This window comes from Ictalurus furcatus, chromosome 13, assembly GCF_023375685.1.
Source record: "Ictalurus furcatus strain D&B chromosome 13, Billie_1.0, whole genome shotgun sequence".
Taxonomy (NCBI): domain Eukaryota; kingdom Metazoa; phylum Chordata; class Actinopteri; order Siluriformes; family Ictaluridae; genus Ictalurus; species Ictalurus furcatus.
Genome location: NC_071267.1, coordinates 12202378 through 12220240, shown reverse-complemented (window position 1 = coordinate 12220240; position 17863 = coordinate 12202378). Strand labels below are relative to the sequence as shown.

Sequence of the window (17863 nt, the reverse complement as noted above, 5' to 3'; positions counted from 1 at the left end):
GCCCTAATTCAGATATCGATAATCGGAGGGTAATAATTTGGGAGGTTTTGGAATGATACTGTCGGATGTCAGTAACAGTAATGGGAAGTCTTTAAACATGGGATGTTTAAAAACTTCCCATTATTGTTAACAACAGTAATGGGATTAAACATGAGATGTTTAATGTTGACAGGAAGTTCGTTTGGATAATGTTAGATTACAAGGCTACCTGGTAAAAACTTGTTTCAGCTGTGGAACTAAGAAATAAAAATGTACGTAGTTTATTTGTCAGATATTAATTCATCATGTAGTTGGATTGAGACACGCTACAGAACACTTATTAATCTTCCATGCCTTGGTATTTGCTGTCAGTACTGTGTGTTTTGTTCATTTATTTATTGGAAAGTTATATACCCAAAGTATGATAAATAGTTTCCTGACAACTATTTGGCATGCATTCCTCCCTTTAACTACTGGCAATCACACAGGAATGCCTCACCATCCCCAATATGAGAGTGGCAGATTGACCAAGTCTAACTTTATTTTAGTGCCTTGTTTGGGTTTGCGCTTTTGATTGACATGTGAAAACTTACAGCACCATTTATATCCACGGAGTAGTTCACAGCTCTGTGTGGTTGGCTGTTCGCACGTCAGCATCAGATTGACACTGTTGACTACTTGCTCTGCTGAGGTCACCGTGTCGTGGAGGGGAAGTTTACACATTTCTCTCAGGGCACTGCTTATGTCAGTCATCCGGCTGCAGGCTTGTACTTTCAGTACCCCTTTTTTCATTCTTTTGCGTCTTTAAGGCTCAATGTTGGTATGCTGTATGCATCAGAAATGAAACGCAGGCTCTTCGGACAGAAACAGTTCTCCAGATGTTTTTTGTTGTCCGACTGAAACTAGGTTTGATCAAATAACAAATGTCAACGCCAGAAAAATGTTTTCTTTCGCTTGTAAATTTCCCAAATACAAAGAGAAGCCCAGCTCCTCAGAAGGGCATTGCAACCACTGGAGAGGTTGATATAGAGAGCCGATGATGCAGTGGGTGGGAGTGTTCAAGGTGCAGATCCCGCCTCTCTCACACTCATAACGGCATGCACAAACAGTCAGTCAGTCAGCATGATCCGCTCTGGAGTATGAGAGAAGACGCTAGCAGTGGATTTGGAAAGACCAGTGCTCGCCTGAGGAATCATGGCGTGTCTGGGAGTAGAGCGCCATGCTGTCTGCGGGAATGTCTTCAGCTCAGGTGCTGCTCTTTCCTCTGCCTCATTACCAGATGGATATAAACAAATCAATTTCAGTGTTTTTATTTTTCACTTTTTTTTTGGCTTCTTCTCAGCTGCCTTTCATGTCTGTTTATACGTCACTCTCCAGCTGAGCTGAGCCCACAGTAAAGGAACCGGCTCCAGATGCTTTAGTATCTACAATATTAGAACTGTTGTTAGAAAAAAAACAGGCTTATGCCTGTTCTGTGGTTATTTTGAGCACAGGTTATTGTGATTATAGATATTCCCCCAGCAAAGAACCAAACCGAGTCAGCTGCTTAAATCCAGACAACTGAGTCACTGGGACAGCCATGCATGGTAGAGTAGGGTCACTCAACCCGCCTTTACTAAGAAGCAGTGCATTAGAATTGTTCCGTGGGTTTGACATCACCAAGGGACAGCAAGAGCTTTTGTGCTTTGTATGTCTAAGATAAACACTTATTTTGCAATTATTTGGCCAAAGTAAGTTGGCTTGGTTTTAGATCATGATCATGATTAAGTCATATAGGTCTATACATGTTTATATAGGTCACATATACGTTTATATAAGTTGTATAGGTCTAAACATCTTTATAGGTCACATATATGTGTATATAAGTCGTATAGGTCTATACTTGTTTATCAATTCAATCATTTCAAAACAACGTTGGTCTATCTGCTTATATATTGTTTAATGTTTTATATGTGCTATAGATACTGTGTATATAGTAATAATTGTGTTTTACATAATGCCTTCAATAATCACCAGATGTTTTGGTCACATTGGTTTGTTTCCAGATTACACTGTAGATTGTACTTTTTATTTTCATAAATTGTTGCCATTGTATATGCTGTCTAAGGAATGTGGTGAAAAATGGCTACAGGAAGAATAAACACATCTTTTTAAATGGTGCACTTATACAGTGTTTATAAAAAAGAGGGAAGTGTGTAGAATTTCTTTTGTAAGTTTGTGTGTGTGTGTGCGTCTGTGAAAAAAAGAGCGTCCAGATTGAATGTTTGATATCCCGTCCTCTCAGGTGTGTGTGTGTGTGTGTGTGTGTGTGTAGTGCTATGTAGTCACATGATGTGAGTGACCCTGTTGTTGTTTTCTTACAGTCCTTCAGTTGCGGCTGCAGCAGCGACGCACTCGGGAGCAGCTCGTTGACCAGGGCATCATGCCACGTGAGTACAACCTGTACCCTTCAACCATGCTGCTTACTTAAACCTCATACTCGAAATTGTTCTGTTGTGCTTCGGTAGATCGGGTACGATTTATTCATTGTTAAAATCTCTCCTTTGTTTTTTTTTTTTTTTTTAGAAAGGAAGGATTGATTGATATCAAACAGGGAGTTATTAAAATGAAAATTAATCTCTGCAGTCCTTTTCTTATGAGTGCCTCCATTTTTCCTCATTAAACACTATCATATTACGACTGAACTTGGAATGCATTATTTTAAAAGCTTATTATTATTTAAGAAGGGCTTACTCTACTGTTACTCATAACTACTCTCATGACCAGCCCCTGTCCGAAGTCTGCAAGAGCACTAAAACGCACACTTCTGTCCTCTGACCCTTGTGTGACCTAATGCACAGCTTTTAGATTGACAAGATTCCACTTAAGCTCAAGTTTCCACAGATAAAGATATGTCTGTTTGTCCTGAGTGTGGTTTTACTGCGAGAGCATGAAGTTCCACCAGCTTTAACCGTACCGTGTGTTTGAAGTGTGTGGAAAAGCTCACAGCTCTGTGTTCCCCTGTTTGCAGCACTCAAGAGCCCAGCGGCGTTCCATGAACAGATCCGCAGTCTGGAGAGAGCCAGGGTAAGCGCAGGGCATTGTTCTCTAGTCCTCACCACCCACAAGTGCAAAGAGGGATCTAGATCTCTCTACCTGATTTGGGCCATATGGGATGTTTAAGTAGCCTGAGCTTCTGTTTGCAAACGATCCAGTTCTGTTCTTTTTAAGTGTTTAAACAATGAGTTGGAGAGATTTCCATAATTTTACCCTTCACTTAATTTCTCTAAAGACAGAGAATTTCCTAAAGCACAAGATTCGGAGTCGTCCAGAAAGGGCTGAGCTGGTCCGCATGCACATCTTGCAAGGTAGGCCCTCGTTCACACTGCATGCTCAGCATGATAAGCGAGTATGATGAGGCCTGTGGTGATGGCCTGTCATGGTTTTGGTGGCTTTTGATGGCAGTATTTTTGGCTTGGGAGTTAAATATTGCTGTTTCTGTTGATTCGGCAGAGACTGTGGCAGAGCCATCACTGCAGGCTACGCAGCTGAAGCTGAAGAGAGCTCGACTGGCTGATGATCTCAATGAGAAGATTGCACAGCGTCCTGGCCCCATGGAGTTGGTGGAGAAAAACATCCTGCCTGTCGCATCCAGTCTCAAAGAGGCTATCATTGGTAGATGAAGTTCCAAGGAGGGCTGACAGTTGTTTGTATACATCTAGGCTGCGTTATCATTATATGTAGGATCATCCTTTATAAAGTTAGCAAGTTACATTAGTTACCTTGGATTGAGTAGGGTTGCAGTGGGAAGAGCAGGTTTTGTTTCACTTCAGAAAAACTGTACATCTGTATGTAAAATGTGTTTTTGTATCTTTTGCATTTCATCGAAATTTCTCATCGTCAATGGCTGATAATGTCGAAGTGTCAAGGATAAGGGCAAGCACTGCTATTTTCACTCACCTAGAGTTACCTATAGACTATTTTTCCTTACATAGTTTTACATACTTGTGCTGCTGTGTGAGCTCCTCATGCTTAGTTTTAGGTTTAAGATGTTTTATCAGATTACTTTTATTTCAGGAAGATGCTGTAGTTTTTCAGACCACAGATTTTTGATTTGATCATTAACAATAACGCACATTAGGCTTATGTCACATTGTATCACATGGTGTTAGGTGTTTGTATGAGAGCTTTTTTAATGAGTACAAGTAAATGAGCAAGGTATCGGACCAGTACTCAATACCATCATCGGTATCAGTGCGTCCCTAATATTCTAGTGCAAGTTAGCATGCTGCTTTCTGCTGGTGTTGACTTTGCAGATGGCCAGATGCATTACCCCAAAACACAGGAGTTTGATGAGGACAGCAGCGATGCGTTCTCTCCGGAGCAGCCAGGCAGTCAGGAGTCACACGGATCTGTACCTTCACCTGGGGAGTCCAAGGCCATGGAGGCCTCCTCACCACTACCGACTAATTTAATACCGGTGATTACTTAATTCCTGCTTTGAATGAAATAGGAAATATTGTCAAGACTTAATCATTTGTGTTGATCAGAACGTGAATTTGATAGAGCATCCCTTTTTACCGTTTTGTCTCCTCGCTGCAGCACTGCCCTCCTGTCACACAGGTTACAGATTTTCTCAAGCCTTATTCCACCAGTGAGCAGACAGTCAGCCCTCCAGCTCCACAGCCTCAACCAATCACTACACCTCCCTCCAAGTCTGTGCTTTCTCTCATCAAGGTCAGTTGGTCTACAACTCACCATGAGGGAAAAAGATCTTGATATTTATTATTATTATTATTTTGAACATCTGAAGTGAATGTTTTTTTTTCTTTTACTCTTCATTCTATAGCAAAGTCAGCCTAAGACTGCTAGTGACAAGAGTCGTAGTAAGAAAAACAAAGAAGCCAAACCACGAGTGAAAAAGCTAAAGTATCACCAGTACATTCCTCCAGATCAGAAACAAGAGCCCAGTGAAGCCCCTATGGATTCTTCTTATGCCCGTTTACTGCAGCAGCAGCAGCTCTTCTTGCAGCTGCAGATCCTCAGTCAGCAACAACAGCAGCACTACAACTACCAGACCATTCTCCCAGCTCCCCTCAAGTAAGTTTGCCTCTCATTACTCTCATTTCGTCCTCTCTCTTTGTTTATATCCTGGAGTTCTGTTGTTATGTTGATGTACTCTTTATAATAAATGTACCCGTGCACTTTACAGCATCTGCTGACTGTCTCTATCAGATCTTAATTTAATAAAGGTCACATTTTGTCTTTAAAGCTGTCGTGTATTACTATTAGTACGTTATTTGTCAACAAGTTGGCTTGTGTGCGCACATATAAATGCATCTGTGGCTGGAAAATGTCTTGGAACATTGATATTGTTGTTGCCAGTGGGCCTTAGGCCCATTACCTAGTTTCCAATAACAAGTCCGTTGATCTTTATTAATGGCAGGAAGTCAATGAGACTTTTTTCCTTTAGCTTCCTTTTCCATCTCAATCTGAACATGTGCGAGATTTATTTAAACTGAGCTGTTGCATTTTATTCTGCCTGATGTGCATTGTTCACAACCGAGTTTGTTTATTGTGAGAGAGGAGGACAGAGGAAATTGTTTCCGCCATGTTGTTAACAGATTTCCTTCTCCTGCCTCTCCCTACCTCCACCCTATTTCCTGTGCAGGCCTGTGATTGAGGGGCAGAACAGCAGTGCTACTGTTGCCATTAACAGTGCCCAAAGTCTTCCTGCCTCCATTGTGGTGTCTCTGCCTCCAGCTGCACTGGTGCGCCCAAATAGCACCCTGTCAAACCGCAAAGCTGGCACACTGCCAGCCAACCTGGAGGAGATGAAGGTGATGACCTCTGTGGCCTTTATGTTGTCTAAATAGTGTTTATTTCATGATAAATCTTTATCCTCAGGTATTGTGAATGATGATTAATTGAAGGTTCCCAACCCTAGTTTTAGTGCGCATTTTAGTGTTTTCCTGCTTCCTGCACACCTAATTCAACTGATCAGTTCATTATCAGCCCTTCCTGTGTTAAAGACTGTGCTGGTACAGCAGGGTAAACACTAAAATGTGCAGAACAGGGTGTACTGCAGAACCATGGTTGGAAACCTGTGCACTATGTGAAAGAAATTTATGGAAACGATACAAGAATTAGATATTTGTTTGCCAGGTCATTTATTCACCTATCTGTTGTTTTTATCTTTAGGTGGCTGAACTAAAAATGGAGTTAAAGCTGCGTGGGCTGCCTGTGTCTGGAACCAAAACAGACCTGATTGAACGGCTTAAGCCTTACCAGGAGAGCTCTGCATCCATTCCCAACGCCAATCTTAACGCACAGACCTGCGGCACATCCATGGAGGTGTCCAGCACCACTACATGCCTGTCACCTGCACAGCAGCCCCCTGAGACCCAGAGCTCCACACCGCCTGTATCCCCTACATCCTCCGAAGTGCACAATAGAGAGGATGCTATGGAGGGTCAGCTGGAGACCCACTGCCAAAGCAGGGGTGGTAGTGGCCAGCCAGCAGCTATTCCTGAGGAGCAGGACAGGAGGCTACACGAGAAACAGCGTCAGATTGAGGAGCTGCTAAGGAAGCTGGAACAGGAACAGAGGCTGGTGGAGAAGCTGAAGATGCAGCTAGAGGTAGAGAAGAGGAGTGCACAGAACTCCACAGAAAGTAACAGCAGCATCAGTCAAGCTGCTTCACTGCTCACAGTAAAGACAGAGAGCCCAGTTATCCCGAATTGCACACTGGCCTCACGTAGCACTCCATCTGTAGTGAAGCTGGAGAAAAGCCACGCTGCCCCAGTGACAGCCACCCCTCTACCACAGTTCTTCATCAGTCACCAGGGCATGTCTCAGGTCATCGGGCAGCCCCAGACCCTGCTCACCACACAGCATACGGGTACCCAGATCCTGCTGCCAGTCTCTCTACCCAACAACACCACTACAATCCAGCTCACTAATACGAATGTCAAACTACAGGTACTCTTAACTATCAATGCTTTTGGGTTTGCTTACCTTACTAGATCTATTTAAAAGTGGGGAAAAAAACACCTGCGTTAAAGCTGTGTTTATATGTATGGTCTGTTTTCTTTGTGAGTGTGTTTATAATATCTGTGTTCTGTTTGACAGCCAGTCCTCCAAGCAGCTGTCTCTCCTCAAGGCCAAGGACTAATCCAGACCACTCAGCTGCATCCTGCCAAAGCAGAGAGTTCCTCGCCACAGCCTGTCCATCACAACAATATAGTGCAGGTGACTGTTCATTTAGCAGACAATGTAAATTCATGTTGATTACTTAATTAGTGTGACACATGATTAATGTTGCTTGTGTATAGTGGTGGGTGGTATTCCAGGTAAATGGAAACCGGTGGAAATTTGTCTGCAGAGAGCAGGTCACCCTGCTGCTTTAAGGAGAGTTTATTTTTGGGGGATTAAGGATTATGGTATTAAGGTTTATGGTCTGTATCATCTAAAAGAAATTTGCAGAAATTTTCATGCGGTGACCGACAGCAGTGAAGCACCATAACAGCCGCGATACCTCTTCATGCCAGTGCAAATCCATCAAGCATTAATTAAGCATCACGTTCAGCTGTCATATGGTAAAAGAGGGTTGGCTGTGGGCCTTATATCCACACAACCAACAAAATTAAATCTGAAGAGCTGGGCAAAAAATGATTTAAAAAAAAAAAGTTAAGCTATTTTTGCATTGCTGTTGGACTGGTTTGGGTTCCATCACCATTTGTGTTACATGACTGTAACAAACAATTCAGAAGTATTTAGGTGTAACAGCTGAAGTTATGCTCTACAAAACATTTGATCACCAATGTCGTTCTGATTTCCCTCTTCAGTAGAGTAGACTGAAATTTTTGAATAATGATTAACCAAGTGGAAAGAAAAGTAGATCAGTGTCCGAGAGAGCAATCAAGGAAAGTGGTATTAAATGGAGGCTTTAGGATCAGGCTATAGGAAAGGGAAGTCATCCATCAGTAAGATGGCACAGAGTGGTCTTATTCCACACACTGCTTGGTGTATGGTGTATGGTGTAGCTCTGCTAGGGTTACCCGAGTAATATCAGAAGACGATCACTGGTGCCAGGCGCCCAGCGTGCGAGCGTGCCTGCGGTCCTAGTCTCGGTTTGTTTGCCAGCCTTGTGTGTTAGAAGATCTTAGGAAAAGAAAGAAGTGCTGATAGTGCTTTCACTGACAGCCCTGGCAAAAGAATGCGCTCTATCATCATCTACTACCACACATGCCCTTAGATGAGCCCTCTTCACTGAGCATCTTCTAATGGTGGCATTTTGGAGTGGTTATCATGGAGCATATCTGTAACTGATGCTTTGTTGTGTTAGTAATGTATGATGGTTGGTTTCATCATTGTCTCATGACTGTTCTGTATTTTTCCACAGACCCTGCCTATGTGTAGCTCTGCTGGGACTGCTTTTCAATTTGGTGCCAGTGAGAAGCAGGCAGGTCTAGAGATGCCTCGCTGTTTCCCGAGCAGCTCCCCAGAGAATGCACTGTCTGCTCAGACTTCCCCAGTTGCGTCCTCCCTCACCAACGGCCCCCTAAATAAGGTAACAGAAAAGCCATTATAAATGCGTTATGCCGATGCGCAGGTTTTTTGTGTGTGTGTTGTGTGTAAGTAGCTGTGTTGTTAGTCCCCCTCTCAGGTCTCGCCTGCCTTCATCCTGCCATCTCCAGCATTCAGTCATGCCCCCAAGAGCCGAGAGCCACCTCCCTACGAGGATGCTGTTAAACAGACGCGCAGCCTGCAAGCAGCCGCCATCACACAGGTCCCATCTCACATTTATATGCACCTCTACACAAACACACTGCAGACTCCCATCTGCTGCTGTTCCTAAGACCAACATTAACAGTTTCTAATTGTGGTTTTATTGTGATTCAGTTCCCGACAGCGACCAGTCAGCAAATGGATGATCTGTTTGATATTCTCATTGAAAGTGGAGGTATGTATGTGCTCTTGGCTTAAAGGAACAGGCCGTCATTTGTCAACCCAGAATTCATCAACTGTGTCTGTTGTGTATGCGTGATTCCCACAAGCAAGAGTTTTCTGTACTGTGAAAAGAACAGAAGACCAATTTACTTCAATGGATGTCTAAGGGTAGTTGTTATATTCGGGCACTAAATGTTTAACATTGTGACACATTTACAATTGCAAATGTTACACTAAAACATGGATGAGACGGATATTAGAGTGTGTCCTACCAAAGCTGCTGTTTCAAACACTGGCGCCTTAAATGCCAAAATTGATTGAGAATTGAGTTATGTGCACATTGTCAGAAGTTAATACCTAAATTACGTACATCATTATATAGCTAGATATAATTATGGACTTATGTACTAATTGTACAGTTACATGGGAGTTGAACCAGTTTTTCAGGAATAAGAAGCACTATTATCCAGTGCCACTGTCTGACAGTTTGATATAACCATAATATGTTATGCTGAAATGAATGTTTTACACTGTCAGTTAAAACCTGTGACGGAAAACAACTCGCAAGTAAAATCTGTCAGTTCTTGTCTGCGGTTACGACACATTTGCTACAGATAGACATCAGATTGAAAAGCAGGTTGGGAACAAATATTAATATCATGCCAATGGGTTCAGTTGTGAAAGCACAGTGTTCATGTCATTTTTAGATTTTCAACCTTGACCTTGTGCTTTTTGTTGAATGCCATTTGCCCCTGCAGAGATCACCCCTTTCAGTCAGCAGGAGCCTTCTGTGCCTAAGCTGATGCCAGTCACCGCCAGCATCACCACTTTACCTGTCAACACTGCCCTGTCTCGGCCCCCTGCTCAGGTGCAGATGGCACCGCCGCCGGCGCTGCTGGTGGAGCCCATGCCCAGCCTGGCCTCGCTGGCCTCAGACAACCAGCTGGAGGCACTGCTGGAGGGCACGCTGGGGTGCGAGGGTGAGCCAGAGCACAGGACTCTGGGGCTTCTAGAAGAGCTGCACAGCCAGCTGCTGGACCAACCCCACTCCCCTATGGACACATCTGAGTTGAGCTTCAACGAGCCATCTGCGCCGTTGTCCTCCACCTCCTCCTTCAGCCTGCAGGACACGGGCATGGACAGCATGGAGTGGCTGGACCTGACCATGCCAAGGCCCATCGGACCCCTCGACCCACTGGGGATCGGCTCCGATTTCCTTGACGCACATGACCTGCATCTGCACTGGGACTGAGAGCACTGTACACACTCATTCTCTCTTGTGAGCGTACACACACACACACACACACACACACACACACAAACTACTATGATTGGGCTTTTTCAAAAGAGAGGGAGGAGAGATTAGTTTATTCAAAGCAGAGCACAGATTCGCTCAGTAGATGATGTGAGAGGTTTCCTCTGCTCTTGTCCTGTAGTGCACTGCGGTTTGTCTCATTCATCATTCAGACTAATGTCCTAATATGGCGCTACGGGAACAAGGGGCCATCCATGTGCTACTTCTGGTGCAGGCTACATTCTCTTTTCTGTGCCATCTAAAGTGGGAACACATCTTTCACAACATGATCCCGTATACTGTTCTCTTCATAGTCATGTGCCATTGACTCAGTTGTTCTCTGCGCAGTCTAGAAATACCTTTGTGGCCAATTTTAACTAATTTGAATCGGGACACAATCCTATTAAAGATATTTTGACTCCACATTAGACAGTAACCATTGGATTAGTCAGATTAGTGCACTGACACCCATTATTCTATTGGTCCTCAAAGAAAAACATGGATTGCTTATCCCATAAACTCAAATTCACCTGTTTTTACTAGGCACCCTGTGTATTTCAATCGGGTAAATCAGTGGGTAGATTTCTGCATCTACCATGCTCAGTCTGACAACGGTTCCTCACAAAACTGTTCTGTTGTATCAGGCCATTCTTGTGTGTATGCGCAGGAGGGTGTGTGTGTGTGTGTGTGTGAGAAACTGAGCGTGTCAGACACTTGACGTCAATAAGAACATATGAGGAATGTTGCCTGGTTGGCAAGGCCAGTGCTCTAACAACTACAGAGCTTGTGTGTACCATATAGTGAAGATACAACTATAATGTATAATGCCACGCAGGATGGTGTAAATATTCGTTTGGGGTATGGAACAACCCTCAATAAGATGCAGTGCTCTTTTAATGAGCATGCGGGTATCCGACACTAGTCCTGGAGGTCACAGCCCTTCAGTGATCTATATATATTTTCTCTCTTCAGACCAAATTCAGCTCACGAAGGCCCTGCTGATTAGCTGAGGAGTTGAATCAGGTGTTCAATGCGGTAGATTTAAAGAAGAACTCTTCAGTGCTGTCGCACTCTATGACAGGATACTGCTATAGGAAATGAACAAAATTGACAGCTGACACTAAGAGCAGTGGGTGTGGTGTTCATGCAGCCTGAAAGGGCACTATAACTTATATAGACTTGTTCTTCTTATTTACACAGGGTTTGGTAAATGTAGACTCTTTGTGCAACTCTTTGTGCCTCTGATTTTCTTTCTTTTTGAGTTTTCAGATGCACCTGGGCCTGGATGAGTGCTTGGGCTCTGTAAAGCTTCACACTGTTAAGGCTATTTTAACTGTTAGCCAGAGGTCCAGGTGACGCCATTAGTGTTTAAGATATTCATGCGCCATATTTTGCTATCATTAACACTGCATGTTAAACATTTTTGGCAGCTTAGTGGCAGTTTAGTAGGAAAGAAAAGGATACATTCTGGTTTGTTGATTTCCTCTGCAGTAGTGGTTTCACATGTTTATTCCTTCACAAACTCAGCAATGACCATTTTTAGATCCTGTAAGGCCATCCGTTTGGTCTGCATTTTTTTTTTTGATGACGTCTCTCTGTCCTTTTGTCTGTGCCACATTTATTGTCTTTGTCTTGTGTGTGTGTGTGCGTGCGCACTGTCTGATGCGTCTGTGTTTCACTGTTTGTTAATGTATTACTGTGCCGCCATTTTAATACTGCTCTGCGCACAGTAAAAAGAGCAAAAAACAAACAAACTTGGCAGCCTAAATGAAAACATGTATGTGATTTTAAAGAAAAGAAGAAATACCTCGGCAGCATGCGACTACAAGTGATTCTGTGATCTGTGTGATTTTTTTTTTTTAATCAGCTAAAACACTTTCCGTACAATTATTTGATTTGAGTTCGGTTGCAAATCGCACTTGCTTCTCAAGCAGTTCGCCGGGTTCATCTCTGAGACCAAACTCTGTTTATTGAGTTGTGTTTATCTAGAGTGGTCTCACTTGTACAGGAATGTTAGCGTATAGTTTGATGTTTTCACCAGCTCTAAGAGAAATGCCTTTTTTTTAAATTTTATTTGAAGTTTTACATCTTGTCCGGATCAATGACTCCTCAGTGTTAACCGACCTCTGGCTCAACAATGTGTCTGAAGCTAGTAACAGTACGTTTGATCCAAATTTGCTTTAAATATGTCGGTTTGTGGAATTACTTTTTGTATGGCACTTTTACCTGCAGTGATGAATGTTTCATCCTGATTAAACAATCATTTTGCATTAGAGCACCTTCACAGATACAGATGTGATTTTTATCAGCCATTTTTGCTTTTGCTGTCAGCTTAGACGCATTTGATCAAAGTGGCACATGCTTAAGGCTCCTGCATCATGGCTTCGTACTGTTCACCCCACACATCGTCCAAGTTGTGGCCTCTTCAGTAAACAAAATGATGCCAAATATGAGTCTCATCTTATAGGCTGTAATTGCTGGCTGTAGAACTGGGAATGTATTTAGTAATGTGTAATAAGTTTCAATGATACATTGCCATTTTACTGTTGATGGCCTGATTTTTATTTATTTTATTATTTTTTTTTAGTTCAGTGATGCCTGATGTAATGTTTGGGGCTGATACTGAAGCATAAATTTATGAAATAATTACCAAAGAGGCCAAATAAATCATGCATAATGCCATTTAATGTAAGTGGTTTATGAATTGTTTGGGGAAATGTATTTAATGAGTCGACTCAAACTGTAAAGTAGGTTAACGTTTGCTTTGAAATCGTGTCGGCACAAAACTTGAAGAGGCTATAGCGTTCCAGGCAATTCAACTTTGACATAAGAAGAGCAAAGCAATAACTTCATCATCTTTAATTTGATACTGTAATGCATGCAGAATGTGGTAAATCTCAGCACATTGCATTGGTCTTAAGTTACTGTTTGCGTTAATGCTTAGTCTGTTTGAGGATACTAAAGCCCAGCGCGGACAATAAAATTTAGCCTCCGTGACTCGTGCTGAGCATATGAACTAGGCAGCTGGCTGAGCAACACTTCTTACCCCCCCCCCCCCCCATACTTTTTCAGCAGACAAGTGCAAACTCCCAATTTCTCCTCTTCTTTTTTTTTATTTTTTTATTTATTTTTTTTTTTTAACCCAGTGGTCTTGTGGAGCCAACCCATTTTTCACTGCTTTCTATTTTTGCGCAATTGTTACTTGTTTTATTTGACCATTCGGCTGGTCCCATTTTCTACTGCTGGACTTTATTTTCAAAATGTAATACTTTTTATCGACATTGTTAATGTGTAAAGTATCAGTGGTGACAACACTGGGTGATAAACCTGATGACTACCACTTCTCTACATCCTCCAAACGGAGGAGCACTCATCATTTGTATGCCATACGTTTTGCACATTGTGTACATATTGGAATGGATGTAATACATATTTTTATACATGTTTAGTGCATCCATAAGCTCTATTTTGTGAATAGTTTTAAAAGATACGAGTATACATACGCTGTTATGTGTCAATTCACTTTGCTGTATTGTGAACATACTGTTGTAGAGAATGTTTCAGAATCTCTTAAATATACCAGAGGAATGAAGTACAAAAAGCGTTTCTGTGGGGTTTATTTATTTTTTGTTTGTTTGTTTTTACAACAGAGATCTATTTACAGCTTAGAACAAAAGTATATGAAACAGAACGTGTTTCGGATATGTTTCAAAATGTTAATATTCTACAGTGTTCACAAGGGATTTGGTAGAGTTAGGTCTAATCCTATTTGTTCTGGATGTGTGGTCATATTTACACTGACTGAAGGCTGCATACACAATATATTGTTGTGTCCTGACCACTGATTAACCAGCTCATTTGCTATCTTATTTGCCTTTCCCGTAGTCTGTATATCCTGTACAGAATTTGGGTGAGTACACTAAACCGGTCTTAAAATCCATTCACGGATATTACACTAGATATAAGCAAACTTTCTGTTCTTAAAGGAAGTGAGAAGAACCTTTTTTTTTTAGTAACATTACGTTACTAAAGGTATGAATCTAATAACAGTGTCTAGTTATCTCAAAATTAATATGCGAGTAAAATATTTTTTTATTCTTGTATCTTCACAATGTAAATGTGTGAATGCCTGAATTTATATCCAAATTGATCAATAATACTGATCTATAATATGAATGTTAATATTTTCTTGATGTTTGGAAATGTAATATTCTGTGATTTTCAAATATGCAACGAAGAGTAAATCGGTACAGTAAAATAAGCTTCAGTGAGATTTTCAGTCCACAGTTGTTCAATGTCCCGCATCCTAAAACCATATCTCTTCTTTATAGGCCAGTACATTTTGGGGACAGCTGTAATTTCAGTGGACGCTTTAGATCCGAGGGACGATGTTGATTTCCGTGTGACAGGAGGGACAAAAGTGGCAGGTGTCTTTAAAGTAGTTCAGAAAGAAGGGCAACAGGCAGCATCCTCCTACACAGCTGCAAGTGTTGAATGGTAGGTTAAATACAAACATACACTACTCTTAAGTATGTACACCAGAAAAAGGCTTACTTTCACGGTGTTGAAATGAAACTTTACGGTGCTGTTGAGATTCGACTCGGTAGATACTACTTTTCTGAATTTTGATATAATGAGACATAGTGACTCACCCCAGCAGTATGGATAGATAGCAGAGGAGGAAGGATGTTTTTCCCACTTTATATTGAATCTCCGTGGTAACGTGCTGCTGGCAGGTGGGACACTGCACCGTAGCTGGAGAAAATGACAGGTCGACCACCTTGACCACCTCTGTGGCAGGAAATCATTATTGAGTCTTTGTGTTACTCTGATTTTACAAGTATTTGACCTTTTAGGTGACACTGCAGTACCTGGTTCAGGTGTAGTGGGGCTCAGCTCTTCATCTGATGGCTTCTGGACTGAAAGGTGAAATGCAACATTATTACATTATGTTCATGATTTCGGAAAGACGCACACTCAAAGTAGTTGGATCTTCTTTTTTCTTCTGCTTGAGTTTTTATATATTGTACTGTTTGTGCTTGTATTTCTGGGGGTGTTAAAAGTTTTGTTGACCTTTTTTTTTTTTTTTTTTGCAGACAAAAATGAACTGGTATAACTTAAAGGAACAGTTGGTACATTTTAGATCCTGCTGCTGTTTGTCAGGAAAACACTGACAAGCCTTCCTCTTCTAACTGACCCCACCCCTCTGCTGAGCCCATGTTGGGCTTCCCAGTGCTCTAACTGATGCCTACTCGACTTCTTATATCTTCAGCATGTCACTTGCAAATCGATCAAAGCTTGCCGTCTCCAAGGACGTAAAATTTCATTAGACTTATGAGATAATAGGAGGCTTCTGGGTCAAGGATACACGCATGCTTCCTGACTAGAATTATTTATTTATTTTGCGCAGCGTCTGACGTGACATAAGCATACAGAGATATTCTCCACCCCTCAAAAGAGACCAGTTAATGATTGAGTAAAAGGAACCATCATTTAAAAGGAAAATTCATCCAATAAATGGGTAAAAATTTGATTACACTGTGTGTAACAAAAAAAATGCCCCTCTTAGAAGTGAGATGTAATAAAGGTAATAAAATCAGCATATAGCACACAAAGTTTCAGATAAGTCTTTTGTTAGCAGTGAAAGCAGTCTGAGGACTTTGTTTCCTGGAAATCTTGTGTACTACTGTAGTTACAGGCTGATTTTTAAAAAAAATTTTAATCTTTGGTGAGCACTTTCTTTGTCAGGGTTCAGAATAAAGTAGTTAAATGATATATAATATAGGATCATTTAGGTCTAAACACACACAAACTGCTCACTTAGAGTAGCTCTGGAAACATACCAGTGGCAGACGACTCCTCTGTAATTTCTGTGATGGTGGATTGTTGTTTCTTTGCGTTTCTCAGCTCCCTCTCTCTCTCGGACAGGGCCTGTACCTCTTGTTCTATTTGCTCCAGCTCAGACAGTTCTTGGTCCTCTTTCCGCATAAAACTTCCTAAAAGTAGATACTATTATCATGTGGAACTAAAACACAACTCGGAGCTGGTTGTTGCAGATGTGCAGCATAACCATGTTACTGTAGCCCTGTTTGTTTTAATATTTGTTCATCACAAACCTGCTGTTTTATTTTGTCTGGAACATAAACAGTAGCATTCATTCATTCTTTCTTTATTTCTTTTTCACTAACTGCTTTATCCTGGTCAGGGTCACATTGGATTCGGAGCCTATCCTAGGAACACTGAGAGCGAGGCAGGAATACGTCTTAGATGGGTCGCCAGTCTATCACGGAGCTCCATGCTCACGCACGTTCACATACTTATTCATATCTAAAGGCAATTTAGCATAGCCAATCCACCTACTGGGATGCAGAGAATGAAAAAAAAAAAACCCCAGAGGAAACCCACACAAACATGGGGAAAGCATATGAAACTCCACACGGACAGTAACCTGAGCTCAGGATGAAAGTGGGGACTCTGGACGTATGGGGTTGCAATGCTACTCTCTGTCCTTCCTGCCAGCTACAGTATCATTTAGCTGCATTAAGTAAGCAGATAAATATATTAATGAATAAAACACAAGTTAAAAGTAAAGCCTATTAATCAAGGGTGAGTCAAATGAAAAGTTAAAATTGCAACATGATTGAATCAAAACATTTTCTAGAGTAATCCAGACCCTCTTTAAGCGCTTCCTTTGAACGAAATGTAGGTTAGGTAGAAAAATTGTACATTTTTGTCACACCTTTTTTGCAATAAACAATGTGTAAAACTCATTTGTCTCACCCTTAAGTAAGTAGGTTACAGGATTCAAATACATTTCCTTATACTTGTACATTTCCATCACAGTGATTTAAATCAATTCTGGATGACCAAAATGCTGCACACAAAAGACTGGTTACCTTCTCTTAAGTTGTTGTTTTTCAGGAACCCCTGCAGCTCCAGCAGGAGAGTATGCCGACTCTGGAGCTGCTGCTTTCTAGTCATGATGTACCACATTTCTGTGGAGTCCATCTCCACCTGGTCCTCCTCGTGTACCATTCCTCTCAGTTCACTGCCAAACCAAATCCTGAACTGATCAGCCAGTGGATCATCTGTCACATACCTGTAATGTTTATCACTAAGCCCTGCTGAAGACACTTTATTATCTCTACAGAATGTAAACTGAGAGCTGTGTTAAAACTGTCCCAGTGTTTGCTTATTCAGATGGTTCCTGTGTTGCTCTTTCACAAGGTCAAGCATGCAAATGAATATGGATCAATTTGGTTTCTCTGTGCATCAATAACTTTCCATTTATTACACTGAACAGCCTGCTTTAAATATTCTACCCACAGGATTGGTTCTTGGTAATCTGTGAAAGCATATTAGCTGAAGCATTCAAAACCAGTTGAGAAATATAATAAACAGTAGCATTACCAGATGAGGGTAAGATGTAACAGCGAGTCCTTGTGTCACTCCAGATTGAGCCTGTCTATTAACCCAATCTCATGTATATACCCTAACCCCCTGTACTGAACATCATTTTAATAACAAATTTTTATTCACTATTTCTGACTGATGGCCTGATGAGATGCCTGATCATTTACTGGATGAACTCAGTTATTTCCATTTGCCTGAGGTGACTTCCTGATTTTATTCCTGTAATATTCCTGTGGTTAACAGGTA

The 17863-nt window shown here is 41.6% G+C and overlaps 2 protein-coding genes across 2 annotated transcripts in view; one reads left to right on the top strand and one right to left on the bottom strand.

The window, feature by feature from the left end:
• The window catches only part of mrtfba (myocardin related transcription factor Ba), a 30478-nt gene extending 17999 nt beyond the window's left edge, over positions 1-12479 (top strand). The window contains exons 3-16 of the mRNA XM_053640451.1: positions 2343-2408; positions 2990-3045; positions 3251-3326; positions 3472-3633; positions 4275-4438; positions 4561-4695; positions 4808-5058; positions 5630-5798; positions 6160-6939; positions 7090-7209; positions 8363-8530; positions 8615-8749; positions 8863-8923; positions 9669-12479. Coding sequence (XP_053496426.1) covers positions 2343-2408; positions 2990-3045; positions 3251-3326; positions 3472-3633; positions 4275-4438; positions 4561-4695; positions 4808-5058; positions 5630-5798; positions 6160-6939; positions 7090-7209; positions 8363-8530; positions 8615-8749; positions 8863-8923; positions 9669-10162 — 2837 coding nt within the window. The 3' untranslated portion in view covers positions 10163-12479. The remainder of the gene's footprint in view (positions 1-2342; positions 2409-2989; positions 3046-3250; positions 3327-3471; positions 3634-4274; positions 4439-4560; positions 4696-4807; positions 5059-5629; positions 5799-6159; positions 6940-7089; positions 7210-8362; positions 8531-8614; positions 8750-8862; positions 8924-9668) is intronic.
• Positions 12480-13824: 1345 nt separating this feature from the next.
• LOC128617372 (cell death-inducing p53-target protein 1-like) lies at positions 13825-17196 on the bottom strand. The gene is made up of 5 exons (XM_053640454.1): positions 17101-17196; positions 16048-16200; positions 15076-15123; positions 14857-14995; positions 13825-14685 (listed from the first exon to the last, which is right to left on the bottom strand). Exons 1-5 carry the CDS (start codon positions 17183-17185, stop codon positions 14577-14579), a joined length of 534 nt encoding a protein of 177 aa, XP_053496429.1. The 5' UTR covers positions 17186-17196; the 3' UTR covers positions 13825-14576.
• Between the last annotated feature and the right edge of the window lie 667 nt (positions 17197-17863).

Coding starts and splice junctions, on each gene's coding strand:
- LOC128617372 (XM_053640454.1), bottom strand. CDS start 17,185: ATGACTAGAAAGCAGCAGCTCCAGAGTCGGCATACTCTCCTGCTGGAG. Junction 16,201..17,100: donor AAACAACAACTTAAGAGAAG/GTAACCAGTCTT, acceptor ATCTACTTTTAG/GAAGTTTTATGCGGAAAGAG. Junction 14,686..14,856: donor TATCTATCCATACTGCTGGG/GTGAGTCACTAT, acceptor CAACACTTGCAG/CTGTGTAGGAGGATGCTGCC.